The sequence below is a fragment of the Molossus molossus genome, unplaced genomic scaffold, assembly GCF_014108415.1.
Source record: "Molossus molossus isolate mMolMol1 unplaced genomic scaffold, mMolMol1.p scaffold_m16_p_20, whole genome shotgun sequence".
Classification (NCBI taxonomy): Eukaryota; Metazoa; Chordata; class Mammalia; order Chiroptera; family Molossidae; genus Molossus; species Molossus molossus.
This window is the reverse complement of record NW_023425356.1, coordinates 48,121,768-48,148,913: the sequence shown is the minus strand read 5'-3', so window position 1 is coordinate 48,148,913 and position 27,146 is coordinate 48,121,768. Positions and strand designations below refer to the sequence as shown.

At 44.0% G+C, this 27,146-nt stretch overlaps 1 protein-coding gene across 18 annotated transcripts in view; it reads left to right on the top strand.

The window, feature by feature from the left end:
* The window catches only part of RABGAP1L (RAB GTPase activating protein 1 like), a 460,914-nt gene that overhangs the window by 413,409 nt on the left and 20,359 nt on the right, over positions 1-27,146 (top strand). For 15 of the 18 annotated variants that reach the window (XM_036273775.1, XM_036273790.1, XM_036273788.1 and 12 more), the window contains one exon: positions 19,062-19,154. In XM_036273775.1, the coding sequence (XP_036129668.1) occupies positions 19,062-19,154 (93 nt within the window). Of the gene's footprint in view, positions 1-19,061; positions 19,155-19,341; positions 23,468-24,980; positions 25,883-27,146 lie in introns of those variants that run through there. The other 3 variants (XM_036273803.1, XM_036273777.1, XM_036273801.1) reach the window with 3 other exon arrangements.

The following is a 27,146-nucleotide window of genomic DNA, read 5'->3' as shown; positions in this document are numbered from 1 at the left end:
TTATAAAAGTTTGTTTGAGGCTTACCAGGACACTAAGACTGTCACTCAGTGAGTACATGCTGGACGCAAGGCATTGTCGGACCTCTGGCGGGTCACCTCATTTGTGCCTCACAGTGGCCGAATGCAGAGACCAAGGGGCAGAGGTCACAACGCGTCCCGGTCGTGCTGCTGTCGAGGGACCGAACTCTGACTCAAAACACATCTAACCCCAACCCCAAAGTGTGTGGCTTAACCATCGTGATGGGCTGAGTTGTGTGGGTCCCCCCACCATGCACCAGTTCATGTGTTGAAGTTCTGATCACCCCTCCCAGGACCGTAGAATGTGGCTGTATTTGGAGACAGGGTTCTTTTTTTCCCTTAATTGAGGTAACATTGGTTAATAGCACTATATAATATTCAGGTGTACAACATTATAATTTAATATCTGTATACACTATAGTACACTCACCACCAAAAGTCTAGTTTCCGTCACCATATATTTGACGCCCCTTACCCATTTCGTCTTCCCCTGACTCCCTTCCCCTCTGCTGACCATGGATCTGTTAATCTGTATTTATGAGTTTGTTTTAGTTTTGTTTGTTCATTTTTAAAAATTTTTCATATATGAGTGAAGTGATATGTTTTTTTTTCCTTTTCCATCTGACTTATTTTTTAATATTTTTTATGAGTTTTAGAGGGAGGGAGGAAAGAAGAGAGAGAGATTGATTTGTTGTTCTGCTTATTGATGCAGTCATTGGTTGATTCTTGTATGTGCCCTGACCAGAGATCGAACCCACAACCTTGGTGTATTGGGACAACGCTCTAACTAACTGAGCTACCAGGCCAGGGTGTCATCTGACTACTTTCACTTAGCATAATACCTTCAAGGTATGGTTGCATTAAAAATCCCCTTTTAATGTAGAAATTATCAAACACACAGAACAGAGAGAACAGCTTCATGACCATCAGTTTCCTGCTTTTCTTGTTTGATTTCTCCAGAGTTGTTTTTTGCTAGAGTATTAAATAGAAATTTCAGAAATATCATTTCACTCATAAATACTTAAGTATATGTCTTAACAGATAAGGACTTAAAAATTATAACCATAATGTTGATATCCTTCCTGCTAAAATGAATAATCTAATAATGGGTGCAGTTTTGAAATTCAAATGAATATGAAAGTCCAAGTAAAGGAATTTATCAGGTTTCAACTTACCACGTGGGGAAGAGTTTAGTTTTTTTTTTAACCTTCAAGTTCAGTGGGTTTTTGTTGTTGTCATTGCTTTTCTTGATTTTAACCAGAAACATTTAAAATTCATACCATCCTTATCCCCTCTGTTACAACAAAGTGACGCGTAAGCAGTGTGGGTGCTCGTAGTGTGCGGGCGTGTTTGTTCCAGGCTCAAGCACACTTCTGCCTCCAGGATCTGAGGGGGGGCTGGACGTGTGTGCAGGGAAACTTGGTGTTTTCTTGCATGATGAACACTTCCCATTTCTTTTCAAAGAGAAAGCTCCTGGGATGTCTTTTGCATTGTATTTTAAGAATAAAATTCAGAATCCTTAGTGCTAAGGGTGAGACTGATATTCTAATACCCTAGTTCTCAATCTCACTTTGAATCCTTTGAATAAGGGCAGCCGTTTCTCCGGGCTTCTAGCAGAAGGCTGTTTTCAGTGATCCCCTTACAGGCATTTCCTCTGTGAGGCTTTTCAAACTTAATAGAAACTGGTGCTTGGAGCCAATCAGAGCTTGCTTCAGCCCTGGCAAGACCTACATGATTTTTAAAAAGAGATTAGGGAAGACAGCTCGTGTGGTGTGTTTTACTCAGCTGTACCAAACCAGAATCAGCTGTCTCGGCCAACTGGTGAATTTCTGACAGGAGGAGGACAGGGAGTTTTTGTATTTATATGACATTCATAGCTCTGTCCTGCCTTTGCCGAAAGGTGTGGAAAACGGATTCGTTGGTAAACTGTTGCCATCTGAAGTTGTGAGATGCACTGGTCATACCATAGAGGTACAATCACTGCTTGCTATCAGTCTCCTAGGCACTGTAGGAAGCAAGAAGAGGAATCCTGTTGATGCCAGAAGGCTTCGCTAGTATTTAACTGGAAAACGAAAACATTTAACTGTACTGTTTCGATTACTTCCTGGTTGAGCCTACAGTCAAGTGGCAGCTCTGCCCGTGAAGAATGCCCGTGCTGGCCTCCCGCTAAAGACATTGTCCACCCCCTTGTTGTGTCGAGGTGTAGATTTTTGAGACTTGCCTCCTTACTGTTATAGCAGGAATTAAGTCATAGAACAGCTTTCCTTAGATTGATCATGCTTCTTTCTTCGGTGTGTGGTTATTTGCCTGTCCAGTGAGGTCCTAAGCTCTACATGCTCCAACTCTATTCACTGTTCACTGTGCTGAGTGATAGAGAAGCAGGTGGGTGGTTAACAGGGTGGACTTGGTACATTAGGAAGGACCCAGAGGAATCATCTGGTGCCTCTCCTTGCTCCGTGTAGGATTATTTCAAGACCACTTTAGAAAGTCAATCCTTTTCTTTAAAATTTCAAAGAAGAGTATTTATTTGTTAATTTAAAAGAAAAAAATTTAAGAGCAATTCTGAGCCAGGTGCTTTGGTTTGAAACAGTCTCTCAGTCTTTCTCCAACCTTCATAACCTTGATACTTTTGAAGATTACAAGCTAGTGATTCAGTAGAAATATCTGTCCGTTTGAATGTCTGATGGTTCCTCACAATTGAGGATGGTTTAGGGTAGACACTTTGACTAGACATCTAGCAAGGGTGCTGTGTTTCTTTTTATTTTTCTTTTATCCTCACCTGAGGACATCTTTGCATTCATCTTTAGATAGAGCAGGAGGGAGAGAGGAGGGAAGAGAGAGTGAGAAACATCGATGTGAGAGAGACACATCGACTGGCTGCCACCCACACGACCCCAATCGGGCCGGGACAGACGGCAACTGAGGTACATGCCCTTAGCGGGAACCAAATCCGGGACTCTCTGGTCTGCATGCCAACGCTTTAACCACTGAGCCAAACCAGCCAGGGCGATGCTGTGTTTCTTTCTCACTGCGTCGTCCATCCTGTCAGGTGGAGCCAGATTCTGAATCGTCCCGTCACTGGAGATGCCCGTTTTAATAATTGACTAAGGATGGTTCCTGCCATCTCTCCATGTAAATTGCTTTCTTTCCCCTTCTTCACTAATGAGAATTTTGTGGGGAGGTTCTTTGAAAATCTCTAAATATCTTATTTCTAATGAGACTTTCAACTTTTTATTGAATATTCTGTTTTGTTCAGATACTCATTTTAATGCTCCAACTATTCCCATTTTGCCATTGGGAGCTCCTTCAATATGGCTTCTGTGACCTTTGTCATTTTCTTTGTTCTCAAAGAGGCCTTTATGATTGTTTTTCACAAAATTTTTGTATATGTTTCTAGGTTCTTTGTTCTAAGTTCATGTGAATAATAGTTTTGAGAGTATATAGGACTAATAACTGCATTTTCTGGACTAAAAGCAACAGATACAGATACATGCAGCCATCCGAGTCCATAGATGCCAGGGGATGAAGTAAGTCCCTTAATATGAACTGTGGCTTGCTTTTGTCTGGTGTTTACATACTTGCATCTATAAATAATCCCTTGAAAATGTTTCTCAGGAAATCGTTAGCCAATAAAAATTTGTTTATGAAAAGAGAAAGAAAATATATTTACGTAGAGTTGGAAAGTGCCAGAATTTATCAGTTACTTTGGTTCCATGTTTATAGACTCACCCTGGGTCCTGAGAAGTCACTTCCATTTTTTCAACTATTAATCTGCATTTTATAGCTTAAATTATATGTTACATTATAAGTGACATTTATGAAGTCTCAGTACAGTGCTCATGTACATCAAGTCTTTAGTAGTGAGGGATGGGAAGGAGAGCTTTAAAAACAGCGATACTTTATTTAAAAAATAGATATCTGGCAGTTAGGAACTCAGGTTTACTCATAAATGTTGGTAATGCCAGTCCCTGGTGCTAAGTGATAAGAGAAGCTCACTGTGTCCTTACACAGACTCCAGGGACAGAATTAGACTTGGGTCAACAGTGCAAACCAAGTATCTGAACTTGAAGCTCCTCTGTAGTCTATTCTCATGTTCTTGTCTTGTGGGAGCACCACCTTGGAGATGGTGGAGAGAGGAAGAAGCCCCAAGGTCTGTTCTGATAGTCCTCCTTGTCTTACTGGCTAGTGCCCTTGACACCTGCATTGTCCCCAGTGGTGTTCAGGTGTGTATTTGCTCGGGTGCCCGAGGCGTGTGAGCGTTAGAGGCCGCGTTATAGAGCAGTTCGGAGGGACAGCCTCTCCCAAACGAGTGAAAGAGGGCCTCAGAGGTGACCTGAGCCGTGGCATGTAAAGCAGGACTTCTTCCATCTCAGCCTTCCCTGTGTTTGAAGGGCGCGTCCTTTCAGGTCATTGCTGAGGCTCTTGCCCCTTGAGCCAGAAGCATGTAGCTCATTTTCCATCTGTAATCTTCTTTTTTAAATCCTCACCCGACGATATTTTTCTATTTATCTTCAGATAGAGTCGGGGGGTGGGGGAGAAACATTGATGTGAGAGAGATGCGGCAATCGGTTGCCTCCTGCATGACCCCGACCAGGGCTGGGTACCAAGCCACAACCGAGGTACATACCCTTGACTGGAATTGAACCTGAGACTCTTTGGTCTGAGGGCTCATTCTCTAACCACTGAGCCAAACCATCCAGGGCCCCTATAAATCATTTTACTTATGTATTCTGAAGCCCTTGGATGTATAGGGGAAACGGGGAGTCTTTAGCAAGTTGCGGCCTGTCCTTTTCAATTCCAGTTTGCTAAAGAAGTACGGGTCTACCTCTGTTTGAACCCGGGAACCAAGGGGATTTGCATAGCGAGTCTGCATATTTATAGAATTCTGTGCAAATGCTTGTCTAGATCCCGCACCAAGTTCATTGGACTCAGTGTTCCAACTCTAGGTGTAGCTGACAGTGTTTCTTGTAATGAAAATATAATTAGTTTTTTAATTAGATCCCTGCCCCCACTGTCCCCTCCCCCCAGTTTAATTATTTTCACCGTACTTTTCCCACATCTGCCAGTGGAGGAAATCTGTACATCAGAGACTTGGTGAGTGCCCTCTTCACTTCCTGTCAGTCATTTCTTTTCCAATGATACGTGACATTGGAATTATGAAAGACAGCGACAGACTAAGCTCCAGAGGTCCCCATGGGGGTTCCTCCTCATACTAGTTACACGGGCAGTTTCCCGCTGTCAAGTATGGGAGGGGAGTTTACTGGGGACGCCTCCTTGGAGAAGGTGGGGGCCGCAGTACCGCCCCCTGCAGTTCTCAGCTGACACTCAGCAGCTTTCACTCTCAGCTACTGAGCTCTCTGGCCTGTTCCCATGGCAACGAGAGGGCCAGGTGGGTAGAAGAGAAGTGGGGGCTTGGAATATACATTCCCCCATCCCTTCCTTTCTGGCCTCCTCACAGTTTCCATGGGGATGGGAAGTAAATGCCACTCCGTGCCAAGCTTTGGGGAGCAATCATTCACGTGTAGGCAATGCTACACGGACTCACGTGGCACAGAGAACAGTGAGTCTTACCGCCTTTCCTTGACCTGTGTGTGGCCAACCCTGATTTCAGATACACTCTCATTTGACCTACTCTGCACATAAACGGGATGCAGTCTATTTTTAGAAAGTCAGTTTGATATTAGCTTTTTTTTCCCCACAATGAGAATTCCCTTAGTGATTGTCAAATATGTAACTATTCTTAAGCATTTAGTATGCTGGATGTTTTCGCTTTCCTTTTATATCTCCAGACCCCAAGATTAAAGAAATGAATTTCAATTTAGGGAGCAGTATCAATTGCAGAGCCTAAAAAGTCTCCTCAAATAGTCTCATTCTCCTGCTTTAGAAATTGCCCCACAGAGCAGAGGTAGTTATTGGCTCTGTCAAACATATCAAGGAAAACTGCCATTTTTAATCGGTTATCACAATCTTCTCATTTAGGTAGCAGAAATATCCTATCCTAAGTGGATTTTGATGTCTTTCCACTTCTCAGCTCTATGTCATCACATGTCTCCTGTGATACCCATACTCAAGGAAAATGTATGTGCAAGGCCTTTGTGTGCCTTTCTCTATTCCAGTTTTTAGACTAATTACCAAGATCTGCTTGAACCATGAGATATTAAGATGTACTTAGCTGAACAAATGTGCCTTAGGTATCTCCTAAGCGTTCAACTTTATGTTAGGTCAAAGCAGGAGACATCAAGTTTCAGTAGCTCTGGGTCTTTGGGGGTTTTTGTTTTGTTTTGCTTTAAGCCATCCTTTTAGGTTAGGAAAATTTATACCCCAGGGAAAGCTTTTAACAGCCATATATGATTATTATTAAATTATTAAATTAAATTATTAGTTCTAAAGAAGTTTAAGGACGGGAGGGATCGCTTGACCTCAGCCACCAGGAAAGATGTGCTCTAAGGCCATCTCTTTGGTTGGTTTTAATGGTTCTTGCTTCCGTGTCTCCCATCACCTTCACAAAGGCCGTCTCCGAACTCTCTTCATCACTTTCTAATTATGGTTGCACTGGCCTGCTCCTCCCCGCCTGTGCCCTCCCGCTGAGTGTAGCCTGCACGTCATTTCCAGCGGGCGTCATTCCGGCCGCGTGCAGTCCTCCTGGTGCCCGAGTTTAAGACGTCGGCGGCTTCTCACAACCTGGGACAAGACTTTTAAAAAAGTTAGTTTTAATGTCAAGTATTCTGCTTCATAAGCTACTGAAACAGTAGACATTTTTTAGTGTTGTAGGTTCTTTTCTGCTCCAGATTGCTTCTCTACCCAGAATGGGAGCAGACGTCTGTGAAGGCCATGCCGCAGACTGTGCTTTCAGACGTGGTCGCTGAACTAGCAACTACCAGGATAGGGTCACACTTTCAGTCAGTGGAGACGTAGGTCTTGGATGACCCGGCTGCGGTGTGTTCATCCCAGGCCGCCTTACACCAGGGCATTTGTTCCTCACCCAGACAAACACGGCTGCTTACGCAGCCAGGAGGCCCGTGATTCTCAGCCCCGTGTCTTTGCCTACAGCACTTCCCTTCTGCTCCCTCCATGTCTTGCCCTCTCACAGGCCCACCCCCTATTATACTCTCTGTGATTTACGTGAAAATACTCCAACCTGCACAGTGTGATATAATGTGTGTTAGTTTTAGTCTACACCGTGGACTTGATTAATATTTGCAGTACCCTGACATGGAAATACACAGTCTAGGGGTAGTTAGTTGGCACTGGAAAGAGGAACTAACTACTATACATACTGAGGAAATAACTACTATCCATACATTTACCTACCTATATTTAAATCTATACTAGAGGGTTTTCTAATTACCATAAATGATGTCATCATTTTAAATTGGATTGGCTAGAAATAGTCCCTAGGTCTCTCTAGCCTGCATAGATTGCAAGTAAGATTCTGGCCAACTAGGCAGCCTGAGACTTGCAGAACGGCCCCTGAGACAGCGCTTGGGCCTACTGACTACCGCTAACAAACGATGCTTCCTGCATTCGAGACGGGTAGTGGGAAGAAACCTAAGGCCTTGCCTTTCTGCAGTCCTTGGAGGCAGCTGATAAGTACTTAAAAACAACAACTCTGACACTTGTGAATGGTCAGTAGCAAAAGCTCCCTCTAGGACAAGACAGTGCTTATGTACGAGTCCCTCCTTAAGTCTGCCTACGTTTCCTTTCCTGTCAAGCAACCATAGCATGAGGCTGATATGTATAGGATGGCATTCATCCAACTGTACAGTTTTGGGTAAGTTTATCTGTGTCCTGCATAGCATCTGGCATAGTGCCTTGCACACTATTGATATCTGTTGAATAGCTGAGCACGTACATGGGCCTCCTAGTCCTGTAAGGACCGGATCCAACCTTGGGTCATGGGGACACTGAGAGCCAGGTGTGGGTCCCGGAGTTCCACTGAATCAGTGTTCACAGTTCTCAGGGAGTTGGTAGTAATCGTCCATAACTGCATGGGCTCTGGTTGGCCGTCGGTACAAAGACGTGTTGGGCTGTCATCGATACCAGAGGAGAGTAGCATTGTGTGTGTCGTCTTCTTTCAGAAATTCATGCTTAAGTATATTTCCCATTGCTTTTTGAGTCAGCTCTGGCTCTTGATGATAAAGACAAACATCTTTAGGGAAAACTATTTTTCTTATGTATCTCTTAGCCAATCTGAGGCAGTATATATAGCTGACTGAGTAGATTAAAGGGTTACAGGGAAAACAGAAGGCCAGGGAGAGAAATAAAATGGGCATAAGTATACTAGCACATAAGTTTTTTTTTTAAATCCTCACCCAAGGATATTTTTTCCATTTATCTTCAGATGGAGTGGGAGGTAGAGAGAGAGAATCATCAACGTGAGAGAGGCACATCGACTGGTTGCCTCCTGCCGACCTCCACCAGGGTGAGGGATGAACCACAATTGAGGTACGTGCCCTTGGCCGGAATCGAACCCGTGACTCATTAGTCTTCGGGCCGACGCTCTAACTGCTGAGCCAAAAAGGCCAGGGCACACATAGATTTTTAAAAATAAAGCAAAATAAGGCAATGTTAGGAAATGGTAGTGCAGTGTAGAAGGCCAGAGCAGGGACTTTGGCCTGGTCTGCATGGACTGGAATTTTCCAGCCGTATGACTGTAGACACTTACTAACCTATGGGTCTGTTTCCTCCTCTAGAGCGAGGATGATGATAGACCCACCTCGGCGATGTGAGGCTAATGTAAATTAATGTGTGTAGAGTACGTAGCATTCCATGTCTGGCACATAGGAGGGGCCAGTGTGGCTGCATTTCCACAGTGACAGGGCCACATCAGTGCTCTGAAGGCAGAGGAATGTTAATTCAGTCAGTCCTCCATCCTTCTGTCTGTGTGTACATCCTCCATCTCAAGTGAGGCAGCGTCATGCCTCAGTCTCCCATGTTGGTGCTTACACTCTTCTGTGGAACTTGTCGCCTTCTACTCTAAATTATAGAATTCTTTATAAGCTTCTTAAAGGCAGAGGCGTCCTCTTTGTCTTCCCTGCAGCATAGCATACTTATGCAACAGCCTGGCTACAAGTAGCTCTCTGGTAGCTGTTTGGGGAACCGCAAAGGACACACCACAGGTTGTCTGTGAGCTTGGTCCCTGGCCCTGCACCTTGCCCTGGGGCCTGTGCACCTCTCAGACCTCTTCAACCCTGTGGCCACTTCTGTCCTCACTGTGCTCAGCTGGCCTTCCGCCCCAACTGTGTCCGCCCTTCCCCGAGCCGTCTTCGAGGGCATGGAGCCCATGCAGTCAAACAGGTCCCCATGTAGTTTAATCCCCTGTCACCATCTGAAATCATCAGTTTGAACAAGGGGCCTCGACTATTTAGTACTGTCCTGGCAAGTTACAGAGGCCGCCTTTCCCACCCTGCCCCTTGCTGCTCTGCTGGGGACACTCCCTCCTGGCCCTGGCTGGCTTACTCTCCAGTTCAGCTTGAGTGTCATGCCTCAGAGAAGCCATCAGTATTAGGCAATACCATATACAGATGATGTATTATAGAATTATACACCTTAAACCTATATAATTTTATTAGCCACTGTAACCCCAATCAATTCAATTTTTTCAAAAAGCAATACAATGTGGCCAATTTTACTTGAACACTAAAAACAAACTTTAGAGCCCTGGGTGTTGTTTTCCCTCCCTCTGCCTTTACTTCTCCCTCAGAGTGCTTAACCTTACTTTGTAAATGACTGTTTATTTAAATTGTGTGATTAGCCTGGCCGGTGTAGCTCAGTGGTTGAGGTTCGACCTATGCACCAAGAGGTTGCCAGTTCAGTTCAGGTCAGGGCACATGCCCAGGTTGTGGGCCTGATCCCCAGTGTGGAGCATGTAGGAGGTGGCCAGTCGATGTTCTCTCTCATCGATATTTTTATCTGTGTCTCCCTCTCCCTTCCTCTCTCTCTCTCTCTAAAATCAATGAAGAAAATAACAATAATAATAATAATAATCACACAGTTTTTATATTATTATTATTATCATCTCTTTAAAGACTTTCTCCCCGCCTGACTACGCTCCTTGAGGAGAAAGACTGCATTATTCCTGGGCAGCCATGCCTGCTACATAGAAGATAATAAAAAATATTTGTTGCATGGGTGATTTTTTTAAAATACAAAATAGGGATGTTTTTCTTCCCATATTAAAAAAGTTGATGTATAAAAATGGCAATGCAGTCACTACGCAGGTTACTGCTGCTGCTGCTGGTTTCTACCCAGCTTTACTTCCAGCTTTTGAAAGTAGATGCCTGGCCAGTGTGGCTCAGTGGGTTGAGCGTCATCCCATGGACTGAGAGGTCTCGGTTGGATTCCCCGATGGCACGTGCCCGGGGCGTGCAGGAGGCAGTCCATTGATGTTCTTCTCTCACATCGATGTTTCTGTCTCTCTCTAAAATATCAATAAAAACATTTTAAAAAATAAAATAAAAGTAGATGAACATTCCTCTTTCTTTCCCACTGTTTATCCTTCTCAGATTTCTGGCATAGTAAAGTTGAATCTCTCTAAAGACTCAGATTGTTTTATATAGCTACTGATTGACATGTTAGTCTTGAATTAAATTTCTTTTAGCATAAATGTCTATAAACTTCTGCCTATTGTGAGCATGAAATACGTGTTTGCTTTCAATCTAATTGCCGTCAGCCGCGGACATCACGCGTTTCTTCGGGGCTCAGCACGCGTGGTGGAAAGGCGGTGCCGTTGTAGCGGACGGCGTTTGATGGCGCTGAAGATGGTGTCCGGCTTGGCCCTGTCCTTCTCTCCCTCCTGTGTCCCATTGTCTGCTTTCAAATGAGCAGATTGGCTCCCTCTGAATGCACAGCGGTGTGAGCTTCTGTGGCCCAGGTTTGGGACTACATCTGGTCATTCGACATGTAACCAGATTTGGTGTTACTATCTTGCAGTCTTAATTTTTAGCACTTAGTAATCATTCTCCTTTCCAACACCACAATACAAATCTTAAATGGTACATTACTAACCCAAGACTCATTCAGAAGTAGAATTTTACTTGAGATATTATAGTGGATTTTGAGCACCTCCCCCCAAAATAAAAGAAATGAAAGCATGCTAATTTAGGACATTATTGCTTCTTAATTTTTATAAAGGGGAAAAATAATGAAATTTCCATAACTCAGCCTAAAATTGAAGATAACCAATATAGTGAGAAGAATTTGTCTTGCTTATAAGAAAAAGATACACATGTCTTTCTCTGTCCTTCAAGGGCTGAGAGTTTGAGCAAAGCAGATTTAAACCCGATAGAAAGCATGCTTGTGACAGCCGCAGCATTGTGTGTACACATCAGGACCGGAAGCAGTGGGGACAGGGAGAAACATCAAAGCTCAGGGAACAATAGAGGAGAAAGGGCATTCTCAGTGAAGTCATGGGCCTCAAAACCTCTCCATCTGAGCAGGGCTGAGCCCAGACCTTAAGGTAATTTGCTTTGAGCTATAAATCTCCTGGGTGCTTTATGCTGCAATACTTGTTTTCAGAAGGCTGGAAGAGGAGGGAAATACATCCTTTCAGTCTGCCCCCTCTTAATACTTGATGGAATTTTAAGCAGGCTTCTCTCTCCGAGAGTTAAATTCCTGGTTCAGCCACCCCAGGGTCTTTGTGACCTTCTCCTTTTTCTAGCTTGCCTGGAACGTTCAGGGTGAAGGTGTTGATGTTTTTCTGAACTCCTGTTTTGTGCCGGGTTATGTGACAGATATCTTAGGTTCAGTGTCTCCCAGTCAGGTGTTAAAATAACATCTCCATCATCTTGCTGTTGATTAATTCAGTGGTTGCAGCTGGCTACTGATGAGGCTTTGCAAGGGTCCTGGGCTTGAAGCTGTGTGCTGGCTAGGTGACAAGCAGTATAGGTGACAGGCACGGGACATATTGCAATTAAGGCTTTACCTTAGGTGTCAGAACGGCCTGTTGGGCTAGTCATCACTACGGTCCCTGTGTCTCAATGTGCTCCTGTAATGGAATGGGTACAGGAAACCCAGCCCAGCTTTAGGAGGCGAGGGCGACATGGAATCGGTTGTGTGCTATGTCAGAGCGGTGGCCTACATTACATGCTCATAGGAGATGGTCACAGTAGTTGTCATTTGTGTTACCTCCATTTAAAAAAGGAACTGAAGCTTCGAGTGAGAGGTTTAAATGAGTTGTTTATCAAATACGTAGCTGGTGTGTGACAGCAGAGTTCCCAGTGCAGGCCTGTCAACCCAGCCACCCTGTACATGGCATGAAGGAAACTCACTGCTGACGTCATTGTTCTGGAGGCACGGGCGGTTTTTCTTATTTAAAATGTGATTTGTCCTTATATTCAAACTGTTTATATGATAGATTCTTGAAATATTTGAGAACATCAAAAATAGTCCCTCCAGATCTTACAAATTGATTATCTTCTAACATTTATTTATAAGTTGGTGTTTGCGACTCAGAATGGATATTCCCTTAGGAAATGGTAGTTACGTTCTCGGGCGAGGTCATGAAATCCTCTCTAGCCTCTTACTTGATATTTTAATCCAGTGGTTTCAAATGGACTCTGTCAGAATTGCCCGAGGAGTTTTATAAAACAGAGGCTCACCCTCAGATGCTTTGAATTGGAATCTTGAGAGGAATGTGCTGGATTCATCTCTGCAGAGACGAAGCGAGCTCCAGACCGAGGCAGCCAGAGCACGATGCGCTCGAGAACCTGGAAGACCCTGTGGCTGGAGTAGGCACTGGTGCTCTTTTCTGACCTCCAATATATGATACTCATTTTAAATAGATTATGGACGTGTACTTTAATAAAACAGGCACAGATATAGACATTTCAAAGAGATGAGGTAAAAAATAGAACTTGAAATTCTAGCAGTTGTGTTTTGCTTCTGTTTGGATCCTTTTCTGTACTCCAAGGGATGGGTGAACCCCACTTTTCAAGCCACAGACATGGAGAGTAAGGGGTGCAACTAGAAACCAGATCCCACAGGACCTACAGGGCTGTGTCAGGTGTTTCTCTCTTCATCCTAAGTGCAACAGGAAGCAACTGAAAAATTTAGGAAGGGGAATTACATCAGATTTGGATCCTGACAAAAATGTGGCTGCCCCATGGAGAAGAGCTCCAGAGCAGAGCACACATGGACACGGGCAACCGGTCTGGAGGACACTGCAGCGACGAGGCGATTTTGGCTTGAACTAGGACAGTACCAATGAGGTTCAGAGGAAGACAAGCTAGAGAGGTATTTGGAAGCATACTTAGTAGTATCTAGTGGTTGACTTCATGATCGTTGATGGGGGAGAGGTCAAAGGTGACTTCTGGGTTTTGGGCTTGAGCATCTGGATGGAAGATGAACAGTGAAGGAACTGTTGGGGTGGGAGTGGGTCCTGCGTCCAGGTCTCAAATGTAGAACATCCAAAAGGTGATTTGAAGTGAGCAGCTGCTATGTAGATTGAGCTCAGGAGAAGTCCCGGGTTGGAAATTATAAAGTTAGGAGTTGTCAACATGCAGATAGTGAAGAAATCACTAGGCCTCCAGGTACTGTTTCTTGGTAGGAAAGCTCTAGAGTAGCAGTGCCAAGAGGTTCCATAAAAACTGTACACGAGCTGAGATTCACAGGACAAGCGGAGGAATCAGAAGTGAACAGATAAGCAGTTTCTATAAAATGCACGAGTCTCTTAAAGCGACGAAAGCATTGAGACAGTTTCTGTTAGAAGGCAGTAAAGAAAGTAGAAATCAGTATTTCAGAATCTTTCCTAGATACTTTGTCCAGTACATTACAGGAGTGAGCCACGAGTGGTGGAAAATGACTCACATCACACAGTCGCTCGTGGATGTCGTCACAGGTGTGTGGGAAGGCTGGACATGCCAGGGGGACAGAAGCAGGTGCGGCCTGTGGCGTAGTGTGTGAACGCAGGAAGAGCAGGCCTCGTCATTTGATGTCTGTAAGCCCTGGGAGTTATGTCAGAGTAAGTCCGAGAAATCCTTTCCTTGTCCCTACCCCCTTAAACTGCTGAGTTGCCAGAGGCATGGGTGGGTTAGTGAAACGGGTGAAGAGGGTCAAAAGGTACTAATGTCCAGTTTTGAAATAAATGTCCTGGGATCTAATGTACAGCATGGTGACTGCATATTTGAAATTTGCTAAGAGAAAAGATCTTAAAAGTTCTTTAACATATAATTTGATTTTTTTTATTGAATTTGTTGAGGTGATAATGGTTAACAAAATTATACCGGTTTTAGGTGCACACTTCTACACATCATCTGTACACTGTATTGTGTGTTCACCACCCCAAGTCAAGTTTCTGTCCATCACCATTTGTCCCCCTAGACCCTCTTCACCTGCCCCCAACTCCCCAGCAATCACCACACTGTTGTTCGTGTCCGTGAGTTTTTAAAGATCTTATCACAAGAAAAGAAATCGTAACTATGTGTGGTGATGGATGTTAACTAGGCTTATTGTGGTGATCGTTTTGCAATATACACAAATACTGAATCAGTAGGTTGTACATCAGAGTCTAGTATAATGTTATATATCAATTACACCTCAATCAAACAAAGAATACAATTAATAATTATTTCTAGGCTGTTACGTTCTCTGGGTAAAATATCACTGACTACGCTTCCCCCCTCCTAGTACTAAAAGCTCAAAAGGAGTCAAAGTGGCTTCTTTTGCTGAACACCAATCCACTTCCTGCCCAGATAGATCTCGAAAAGTCTTTGCAGAAGCGATTCTGAATTGGAAACTCTCAGCACCCTCCCATTCCCCCAGATCACCATGAAATGCCCTATACTTCCTATCTATTTGTTCTCTGTCCAGTGATTTTAATATCTTAGATGGAACCATTTCTCTTCATCCTAAGAAATGACTGAAGTGAGAGAAAGCAGTGTATAATGGCTGGTACCTCTGGCCTATTATTTTTTTTAAATTTATCTTTATTGTTTAAAGTATTACAGATGTCCCCTCTTCTTACCTCCATTGACCCCCTCTATCCCACTCCTGCCCCCCCCCCCAGGCCTTCACTGCACTATTGTGTGTCCATGGGTTATGCATATTAATTTTTTAGGTACTCAGGTTTCCGACCCTCAGGAGACCACCAGATATTATCAGCCTTTCTTTATATAGTGATTTACTTTGCCAGCATTTGCATTCATCTATAAATATTTCTGTGTCTTTTTTTTCTGAAATATGATTCATCAGGCCCTGAAGAGTAGCTCTCACAAGTGACTGGCCCATTGTCAAAATGTAGTGCAGAGGAAATGCATTTTGTAACTGGGCAAGGAAGCGTATGGACACTGGTCATAAGAGGATTTCCTCCCTTCACAGGTTCTGCAGTTAGGATGCAGACTTACTGGAGGCCATTTTTCTGCCTACCATGGTAGTCTGTTTTGATTCTTGCTTTCAAATGGATTGTTTCCTTGTGAAATAGATTTATATAAACATTTAGTTGATTTAAAGAAAAATAATAGTAAAAGGTGTTGGGATATGGCAAAAATAGCGAAAATTGTATTCAGACGACTTAAGTTTTGGAAATACTGTCCCCAGTAGCCCAACACCAGGAAGGACCACGGGCCACGAGGCAGCAGACCCTCCTGGACTCCAGAGTCCAGCCACGTGATCCCTCCAGCCCAAACTTACTCTCTCCATATAAACGGTTATGTTATACATTCAAATGTCAGGGCCAAGCACATTATGAAATATCACAAAATATGCAAACGATGAGAACACTGGTTCTGTTTTAAACGCTGCCTTCCCTAAACATATCATCAAGCCGAGAGGTCAGCCTTGGCCAATTTAAACGGTTGCTGTCATACTGGTTGGGGTTGCCTTGCCAGGGTTGGATATCCTGTTTGCTTTTTCTTTTCTTGTTGTTTGGTTCTTTGATTTTAATAAATACTATTTTGAAGTCATGACTTCTCATTGTCAGTTGCACTTACAAACCACTGTGGATTATTTGAGGACATTTTCTGAATGTAGCCAAATTGGAGGTGTTGGACAAGCAGAGGATGGATGGTTGGTGGGTCAGGACCCCCAAATTAGGTGGACATGGAAAGGAATTGGTGTTTCTTAACATACCCTTCAAGTGCACACTTGAATTACATTTATTTAACTTAAGGAGAGAGATACTTATACTGTTCCTGGGATATTAGGTTGTTTCTGTTTTAATAATTCTTGATGATTTTGTGTTCTTTTAATTAAAACTATGTACTAAAGAGGATTTTTATTCCTTTCTCTAATAAGAAAAATTTCAAGCTCAGTATTACAGTGCCCAGAAATAAAATCAGTTTTGTCCTGGGGCACAGTTTTAGAAACTAACCGTCCATTTTCTCTCTGTCATAAATAACAGGAATTTCCTATCAGCTCTCCTGTCTCTTCCTCCTCTGCCCTTTCACCCACTTTCTCTCTGTGCCAATCACAGGTGGATGCTCGATATCACCCCACAGCACAAGATAAATAAGCTTGGAAGGTTTCCTAGCAACATATTGTTCTGGGAACCTGCTCTGTTTCCCTGAGCAAGCTGAAGCCAAACATCCTAGAATCTCAGCCAGATGGGAAACGATTAGCTTATGGAGGGTGTTTAATGCATTAAAAAAATTCACTTTGAAATGAACCTCTTAACATAAGTAGCAAGGTTGACTTTTTAAAAGGACACTCTTTTACATGTAAAAATATCTCAGCAATACTTTGAATATAAAAAATGTGGTTTTAGAATAAATTCTCTAGGAGCTAGCTTGCCAAATGTAATTGCATCACCGGTGAGTGGATCCATTTTGGAACCATGTAGAAAATACTTCCACTCAGGCCTGATGTGCAGCCTGGTACCTGCTGGTACTGATATTTGGTTGCAAAGATATTGAAATACATCTGATCGGTGGGTACACAGCTGCTGGGGTAGGCGCCCTCCTCAAGACACCTGCCACTTCTCCCCTGGACCCTGCCCCTGGGGATACACATGAAACACGGTCACTGCTTAAACTCTCAGACTTTGCCACTTTTCCTTCAGTGCTAATGATTGCCACTTCATCTCGAGAGTCGTTTGTTTGTTTGCTTGTTTTCCAAGTGTATGACTAATACATTAGAGAAAAGAAAATGGGAAGAAATTGAGGCCCTTATTAAGGTCAAGAAAAATAGATTTTATCACATGATCATATAGCTTCTCCTTGTTCATCTGATGATCTTGAGGTCGCATGGTTGGCAGATGGTGTTTTCCTTCTACTGCGCTCTAGTCCTCTCAGTGAATGGGTGAAGGTGCCCGGAGATGGGGTAATAAGGATTAGTGTATCTCATGACAATCTTCAACCGAGCTTTTGCAACTCAGTTACACCCTGGGGCATGTCCGACCTCTTGCTTGATGAAGATTGGTGTCGTGTTGTTGAATGACTTACACTGTCTGCCAGGTTTGGTCTGAGTTTGGGAAACTTCCCAGTTGTGGTGAGAAGCAGATCATTCCGCACTTCAGAGTGCTCCTGGGTGGGAAGAACAAAGTAATTACAAAAAGAAGGGCGTCTTTGCTTTTTTTTAAACAAACTCTCTGGCCAGATTCCAGAGAATTAAACTATCCTCATCCCAGAAAACTATATGATAATTGTATATCCATCCTGGGTGCTGTCCATTCTCTCTTGCTCTCTCTCTCTCTCTCACACACACACACACATACACATGTGTTCTAAAAATAAAATCAGTTTTGTCCTGGGGTACACAGTTTTGACACAGTCTGTTGAGAGCCTCACAGGGGCCACTTGGGTAGACATCCTGATGGACACTGAGAGGCATCAGCAGCACCCTTGCCTTCACCACATCCCCAAGAATTCAGCAAAATAACACATTTGTAATCTTTAAAAAAATCAAACTGTTTTTCTTCATTTTAAGTCACTTCCTTTAGGATCTAAAGATTACGATTCTGATTTCTAGCCCAACTGGTGTGGCTCAGTGGTTGAGCGTTGACCCATGCACATGCCCAGGTTGTGGGCCCGATCCCCAGTGGGGGCATGTAGGAGGCAGCCAATCGATGTTCTCTCTCATTGACGTTTCTATCTCCCTCTCCCTCTAAAATCAATAAAGAAAAAAAAAAAGATTCTGATTTCTAATGGGATTTTTTCGTGTTGATTGTCCATGAAAAACCTGCAAGTAGATTTTCTCTGTTCTCTGGAACAAAATAGATTACAATACCTTAATGTTGAGGGCATTCATTAAAAAAAAAAAAATTTAAAAATGTCCATGACGCAGGCATTATTTTAGATGCTTTACCTATATCACTCAGTTCTCCTGACACCACTGGGAACTAGAGATTTGTTTGCTGTCATTTTAAGGTGAAGAAAGGCTAAGAGAGGTCTGTGGAGATACAGTAGGCATTTCGACCCTGTTCTGTCTAGTGCCGAATGCTTATTTATTTAAAAATTCGAAGGTTCTGGGAGATTCTAATCTTTACTCAGAAAAGGGTAGGCTGTTGCCTTTTAAAGATGACATCCTTAGATGAAATAGAAGTAGACGAGCTCCTTAGATGACCTCTGGTCTCATTCAGTGCAGTAGCTTGGAGCTTTCGGAGACGAACTTCAGAATGTCCTTGCTGCCTGGTAAATTAACTGCATGTCAAACATTTTTTTTTAATAATTTTCATTTTCAACATGGTAGAAGGCTATGAGTGAATTTTACTTGAAGGAAGGTAGTTAAAGAATTAACAGCACTGTCGAATACATTAACGAGAGAAGGGTGTGGCACACGAGAATACTGTAGAACAGAGAGGGACAAACTACAGCCCACTTCGTAAAACCAGTTGTTAGAACAGGGCCAGACTCGTCGTTTGTGTATGGCCTGGGCGGCCTTGTGCAGTGAGAGCAGAGTGACCGTGTGACCCAGACTGATGACCCACAGGCCGATGTCCACCGTGTGGCCTTGCAGAGGGCGCGTGCAGACCCTACTCCAGCATCTCCATGGTCTCCCTCTAGCTGAGTTGGGCGAGCGCCATCAGGATGCCGGAGACGTGACTGGGAAACACCTCAGCAAGGTTTTCCTCCATCATCTCCTTGTCTAACATGCTTCTCGGATCCCCGCAGGTGCCCACCAAGAAGCTGAAGAAATATGAGAAGGAATATCAGACAATGCGCGAGAGCCAGCTGCAGCAGGAGGACCCCATGGACAGATACAAGGTAAGGAGACTCGGGCACTGCCCGAGCACGGGGTCTTCTTGACCCTAGAACAGCAGTTGCAGCAAGTTCAAGTCCCTCCGTCCCTTCCTGCTTGACTTAGACACTGTCTGGCCATGCTAAATGTCCAGGTCTGTTTCATTGCAGGAGACTTCCTGAGTCGCCTCCCATAATCTTTCTTTTCTTTCAGTTTGTATATTTGTAGGTAACGCCACCTGTTGCATTTATACTGGGAATCTACCTAAGAAGCTGAGAGAAAGAGAGGGAAAAAGAAAGAGAGAAAGTGGCTCTCGACTACTTTCAAAAATGAGAGAAAAAGGAAAATGGCAGAGTGCTGTTTTAGCTGTGCCCGGTCACATCCAGAGACTTAGCAGGTGATCTGCTCCGACACTGGCCGAGAATGCTTCAGACTCAGCGTGTCTGTAGCAGATTGGAAACACCAGCTCCCTGGGAAGGACAAATAAAAGCCACAAAGGTCGTATTGAGCACAGTCATGGTGTTTGTTGCAAAATTTATTTCCACAAATTTATGAGTGACAGTGACACTTCACCACAGTACTCACTTGCAGAATCAAAATGATTTCATCTTAACATCTTAGTTACATAACTAACAGTGTTTTCAAAACTCAGGCTGTTCACAAAGGTAGATCACTGCAGTGGTGATGAGCAACGGCCCCACGATGCAGTGACTGAATCCAAACTTATTTTCTCAACTGAAATATTATCATTTCTCTCCAATGTGTCAGTTCTTCAGGTTCCTACAAAAGCATGGTTCCCTTTCTTTCCCTGTCGGTACATCAGGATAAGAGAATATTGTGTTTGCACCATGAGCAACGTTACGATGTCCTGCCAAAAAAATCAAAAGCAAGGGAGTGGCATTAAGAATTAAGTGACCCATGGTGGCATGACTTCCTCTTTTGGAACTAGAGTTGCCTTTATGGTCAGAGAGCTGGGCCCGGGCAGTGATGGTCACACAGTACATCTTGTTTCTGTTGCTAAATTGAATAGCCTGGGGGGTTCTGAGAGGGGCATGGTGGAAGGAGTATATAGATTTTGTAGTCAGACCTGAGTTGGAATCCAGGCTTTTCGAAAAAAATAAAAAGGCCAGGATTTGGAATGCACGTTGGGGTCTTTAATCCCTGTGCCATAGTTCATTGTCTTGAACTACCTGTTGGGCCTCCTCCTCCTCTGCAAATAGGCAGTGCACACATTGCCTTGAGGGCCTGCCGTGAAGGTGGGGCTGGGGGATGTTAAGTACCCAGCACGGGGCTGGTGTGCAGTAAATGGGCTCGAGCCTTCTTAGGCCTACTGCCTCAATTTACCCAAGTATTACTAGAGTACTGCCACCTTACATGCATCACTGATCGTCCTCGTATTCTTGAGGTATTGCTGTCCAGTAGTCTAGCATCAGTCTGTTTCCTCGGTTTACAGAACTGCCCTGGTACATGACCCATGGCACTGCAGGCCTCCTGGCGTCAGGCCCGGGCCAGCCAGCTGCCCCAGCCATCACCCCGGGCAGCGCGCTGCTTTAGAAAGGCTCTCGGTAGTAATCAGGAAACATGTTCGAGGACCCACGAAGCCTCCTCCTGCTTACGTCAATCTAGTGTTCTCACTGCCACCATCGTTATAAATAAAATCTTTAAAATAGAAGAGAGGGAAATGGAAGACTAAAATTATATATTTAAAATCTGTCTGGGACTGAACTTGTCACTGTTTCTGCAAGCCTTTTTGTATCAAAGCAGATAAGTATAAATAAATAGTACAATGCATATTATTATTTTTAAATGCTCACCACACATAAGACTATCAATGTGTACAATTTTTATGGAGGAATCAAAGTAGAATTAAACCTTTTGTTTTTGCCTTGAAAACTCTACTTTTTAGCATGAGTGTTGCGGCCTCTTCTGTGTGCACACCGGGTTCCTTCTCTGTTTCTTCTGTGCTACTGAATGGCTTGTCAACGTGTGATCTAACTAACATCCCTAGACCCTCTAATAATGGCTAGATTTTTGTACTGGGGGTAAAATGATAGTCCTCAACTTACATTACATTTTCAAGGTGACAATCGACAACATTGTTTTCAATCATCCACAGATTTGTTGTTTCACATATTCAATTTCTAGTTTGAGGAGCTAATTATAATGATTTTAATTATACTAGGATAGTGTCTTAGAAAATACCTTTTAGCATCTTCTAAATGTAATCCTGTCAAGAATAAGGTGTAGGTCCTGGGACTTTAGGATTCTTAGATCTTGGACTGAGAACCTAGTTATATAAATTCTTAAGAATAACTAGGGGAGATCTTGAGGCTTTGAGTCAGAGGTCACTAACAGCCCTTCCCCACCGCTGGGACCCACACTGCTCACAATGCCATGTTCACCTCTAGCTGGCCACGTGGCCAGAGAGTTAGGAAGGTTGTGTCAATGCAATAAAATGTTACAAAGGCCCTGAAGTGTCACGGAATGAGGTATTCTGAGAGAGGGTTCCTTTCGGAGCCCTCCTGAGCCCTGAGCGTGGAGGTGGACGAAGGGCTGCTGCAGGGAGGCCAGAGGCGGGGTGACCCGGTGGTGCAGATGGAGCCCCAGGGCCCCCCTGCTCACTGGTCTGACTGAATGTGGGTTGGGTTTATTTTTATGACACACACAAATACCTGCGTTCTCAGGGTATGTCACCGTCCTGACCTGTATCCAACACTGAAGTCTCAACCGCAAAGACAGACGAAACGGTGTTGGTGTTCATTTAGCTATAGAACCCTACACACGTGTTCTGGGGTTAGTAGTGGTGATGGTGTCACAACTTTGTGAATGCACTGAAACCACTGCACCGTGCATTTTAAAAGATGAACTGTATTGGTGTTGTGAGCTGTATGTGAATTCTCTCTCAAGACAATGCAAGCAAAGTTTTCCGGGAGGATCGGTGTCTGGCCCATCATCTTCCTTTCCTAAACCCCAGGCAGGTTTCTGTCAGAATGGAGCCAATGAATGACTACAGACTCGAGTGCCTGTCTTTACTGGGGAAGGAAAACCAAAGTGGGTGGCATATTCATTTTCATGTATATATGAAAATATGTAAATATGAAAATGAATAGATAGCTATCTATATACACATGTACACGTATGTGGTATCTATATACATATACACACATGCAGAGACATAAACACATATGCATAGGTCATACACACGTGTACACTTCCCGTGCTACCTGGTCTTGGCATCAGATTGCGTTTGAAACCGCGAGCTCTACACTGACTGCTCACAGCCTTCGGAGGACTTGTCTGCTTATCTCCAGGACTAGATTCCAAGCCAGAACAAGGACACTTCATTGGAAGAAGAATATAGCATATGCATTCTAAGTCGCTTTTGTTGTCCTTCCTGAGTTGGGCCCAGCCACACGTGTGGAACAGCCCCGTGCACTCGGAGCTTGCCATGTGTACGTGGGCTCTCGGCTCTCGGGGACGGCGCGGAAGGAGGCTTGGCTGGAGGAGTGCACCCCGTGCCTTTCCACCTCACACGAAAGCAGGCACGCGTGGATGCGTGCAGCTGTTCAGCACATTTGAGGAGTTAGCTGCCAAGCCCCTAATAAGCAGTTACCAATTTCAGAAATTAAAATATTTTCTATTTTAAGGAGATAAATTGTTTCCATCTGTGGAAAGTTAGTTTTCTAATAATGTAATCAGTTGACAGCACTTTTCAGAGAATTGCAGCCTTCACCTGCCTCCAGATGCTATGCTTTTCTTGTTTAATTAAAGAGTGACTTGCACAAATGTGGGCTAAGCCATAAAAAGCACAGCTAGTTAATTAAATTCAGTGACTCTCCCAAAGCACGAGTGAGGTTATGTTACTACCTGTTTTAGATGGGCAAGCCCTGGAAAGAATCAGGAAAGGGTATGCTCTTGGCTCTGGCGTACAGCATGACAATGCATAACTTCTAACTGAAGTATCTTATTTATGTTCAGTTTAATTAAATTTCAGATGTTTCACTTCTTTCTTGAGGTTAGACATAGTAATTTTAAAAATCAAAATATAATTCAAACAGAAAGAAAATGATTCCTCTAAGTTTACAAAGTTTTCTCGCACATACTGTCTCTGCGTGTAATTTAAAATGAAGCTATTTAATTGTGCACAGTAAAAACAAAGCTAACAAAACATTTGAATTAAAGCTTAATTGTACTAGTATTATTTGCCATCCTCACTTGTCTAACGAAATAACTTAGAGCAGTATCACATTCTGTTTTTAACTTCACTAGTGAAGAATTTAAATTATGCTAAACGTCCTACCTTGGGGTGGGGGGGGCATTCCCCTTTTCCTACTGTGTTGGGCCCTTTTTCATTTGGAGAAGTCATGATAAGTGAATCCATGTTTGAAAAATGTTTTTCTATGCATGAAAAGAAAGTTACATTTTATTATTTTTCCGCATCACAGAGACTGTGATTGGCTTTTGGAAATATTTATGTCATGAAATAATGTGCTTTTCATGAATAGTAATTGTCAAGAGGGTGGTTTTATGACAACCCTGAAAACTTACAGATAAACTTCAGAAGAGCCGCTCGGTCTCCGTTAGCTTGGAGGACGGTCTGTCGGGTGGTGGAAGGGCAAGCCCTGGGCCTCAGCGTCTCGTGCAGGTTACTGAGGAGGAGCAGGTGGCTGATGGTGCTTGTCTGCCGATTGAGTTATGTTCGACGTGGGGGAGGTGTAAGTGGTATGCCTAGTAAGACTTTCTAAGCATGTTTATCGCTCTTCCGGATGAATTCTCCAAGGACTTTCTTCAGTTTTTAGTAGGTTTGTTTCCAGTTGAAGTGGTGTTGCTGAGAAAGTTATGGCACACTCATGTGTTTCTACATCTTCTGTAACCCGTTTGCTTTTTTAAAATTTGATTTGTAAGTTAGAGTAGAGCTGGGATTTGCAAACTATGGCCTGTGAGCCAAACCTGGCCCACTGCCTGTTTTTTTAAATAAAGTTTTATTGGAACACAGCCACATCCATTGTTTAGTTATTGCTTGCTTTTGCACACAGTGAAGGAGTTGAGTAGTCTCAAAGACCATAGTCGTGCAAGGCTGAAAATATTTACTAGCTGGTCATTTACATTGAAAGTATGCTGTCCCTTGGGCTATAATCTAAGGTTGTTTTTTTGTTTGTTTTTAATGCCAAAAGAAACACAGTTGATCATTTCTGGTTTGTCAACTGCCAGTTACTTATTGCTGACAAGATCTTGTTTTTAGTTTGACATTTAAAATTTTTAAATTTCCACCAGGTAGATAAAATTGGGTATGTTGGGTAAATGAAGAGCACAAAATGATTCTAAATATCCAGGTTTCTTTCTCAAAATTTCATTTACAGACAACGTAGACATTTCAGCATTTCACATGTAAGCATTTGTCTTTGAATGTCAAAAACCTGATGGAATTTGAATGTGATCATTATCACCTTTTTAAAAATTTATTTATTTTTTAGAGAGGGAGGAAGGGAGAGCCCTGGCCAGTTTGGCTCAGCGGTTAGAGTGTCGGCCTGCGGTCCGGAGAGACCCAGGTTCGGTTCCCGCTAAGGGCACGTACTTCGGTTGTAGTTTGTCCCCGGCCCTGGTTGGTCGTGCGGGTGGCAGCCACTCGATGTGTCCCTTTCACATCGATGTTTCTCTCTCTCTCTCCCTCCCACTCTATCCGTACCAAAAAAAAAAAAGGAGAGAGGGAGGAAGGGAGAGAGAGATAGGAACATCGATGTTAGAGAGAAACATCTATTGGCCGCCTCCTGCATGTTCTTCACCAGGGATTGAGCCCACAACCCAAGCATGTGCCCTGACCAGGAATCGGGATCCAACTGGGACCTCTCAGTCCATGGGAAGATGCTCAGTCCACTGAGCCACAATGGCCGGGCCTTATCACCTCTTTTGAAATCACTTTTCACCTCTTTTGTTATCACTTATAACAAAATAAGTGAGAGCTGGGTGTGCTGTTGCTTATAAAATTGCACTGGATCTTTTAGGAAAACATATTCTCCTGACCTTTAAATATCTTCAAAAATATGTGCGGAGACTTCATTACATCAGCGGACAACACACCCCAAACACTGAGCTGGAGTTTATGAAGCTGACTCCTTCCTCATCATTTTTTCCTTTAAGGCCCAGTTTATGTTGTTTTCATTGCCAGCTCACATTTTTCTGTTTTTTTCATCTTGGAAAAAATGACATTCACCATCCCTTGTACTGTTTTATACAAACTTCAGCCCTCAGACATGGAGGAGACCTGGAACCCGTTCTGCATTCCCCTGCCCAGCTGTGTCACTGTGTTGCCGGACATGAACTATTTTGCAAGGTTTCCAACCTTGTCACCTAAGGAAGTTCCTTCTACCCAGCTCTGATAACACAGCATAAACAACTTAGACGGTAGCTGCTAAGAATTACTTTACACACAGCGTTTTCATCAGTCATGCAGATTGCGGACAGCTCTTGGGGAGGGAGGAGTTTCAGTGAGTCAGGCTTGGTCTTCCTGAGTTGAGACTTGCCCTCTGGCTGCCTCAAGTGTACTTTCTTCCCTTGGATGCTGGCTGTCCCAGGGAGAACTCAGAGTCCACGACACTCTAAGGAGAAACAGCAAATCCAAACCAGTGTCCGTTCCTGTTACGGCCATTTCCTAAATGTATTAGTAGGTGCGCAGTTTCATCGGATCTTCTTTTTTATTTCAACTGTCTTTGTACCTATGATTGAAAACGGTAGTTGGTCTATGCCTTTTGAGGAGGTAAGTTTTTTTAAATCTATGTATGTGTGTAATAGCAGCGTTTGTCTCTGAAAAATGCAGTATCCTCCTCCCAAAAGTTACTTGCCCACACTCTCCCAGCTGCTGTCTCCTGTGCAGGAAGGGAGGGGACGGATGATGAGGAAAGCTGTTGTCTGCTCTTTGTCCAGGTGTGTGAAGCGGGAGCGTTCGGGGGGCTTAGGGGAGCAGCGTCTCCTGGGGTCAGTGCCGGAGGCCAGGGAAGCGATTTGCCTGTTTTTTCTGCAGGCTCTGAGCTCTCAGCTCCGCTTGTGCTCACGTACATGTGACTGTCTCCGGACTGACAGATGAACAGGCTGAGTTCAGGTCTCAGGTGGGCAGCCCTTGCTAACGTGTCCAGATGAGTCAGGCAAGGTTACGACCTTTCCCGGGCCCATTGGAGTGAAACTTGCTTCTCCGCTCTGGTGTGAAGGCGAACTTTTCCTGGATCAGTCAGTTCTGAAAAGAGTGTTGGCTCCTGGGAAAGGCTGGGAAAGCCGGCCAAGTGCTGCCACCTGACTTGAACCCTTGGTGAGTGCGGGCGAGTGCAGGAGAGTGGCCCCGGTCCACGGTGTGGAGGGTACTGCATTTTCGCCCAGCTTGCTTTCCCTCACGTCTGAGTGCAGAGCAGAGCCCGTCCCCCACTCTGCTGCTTGCTTTGCAGACACTGCGCTGAAGCTTCCTGCTGAAGCCTGAGCCAGGCATGCCCGAGGCTTTGGTGCTTTGCAGGGCCCCTCAGATACCCCCCTCCCCAGCCGTGTGTCTGTAAGGCAGTTACAGCGGTCTGGGAGTGGGATGTTACCAGTCAGTTTCAGCTGAGCTCACACCCCTCTCCCATACAGTACAACCCGTCACAGCCATCTCTGATCCACAAGGAAACGAGCTACCTGTGCTTTTTAAAGACTTTGAACAAAGTCCTTATCCGCTAGCATCGTGTGACTTCACCTGGAGGTTATTTTAACTCTATTCTAAGCATATGTCGTGTAACCCAAAAGACTGGTGGCAAATGAATGGGATGTAAATAGCTGGCGACTTTCTGCCCCTGGGGCTCCTGCAAGTACAAGTCCTGTAGAAATGGGGCGCTCGACCCAGGGATAGGCACTGCAGCAGTCTTACCGGGTCCCTTTGGGCGGGCTTTATCAGGAAATGAGCAAAATGTCTTTGCATTGTGAAATCTGTCGTGAGGAAATCGTGCTGGGGAGGGCATTTATGAGCAAAGTTTCTGAACCTTTAAAAAAAATCTGAGTTT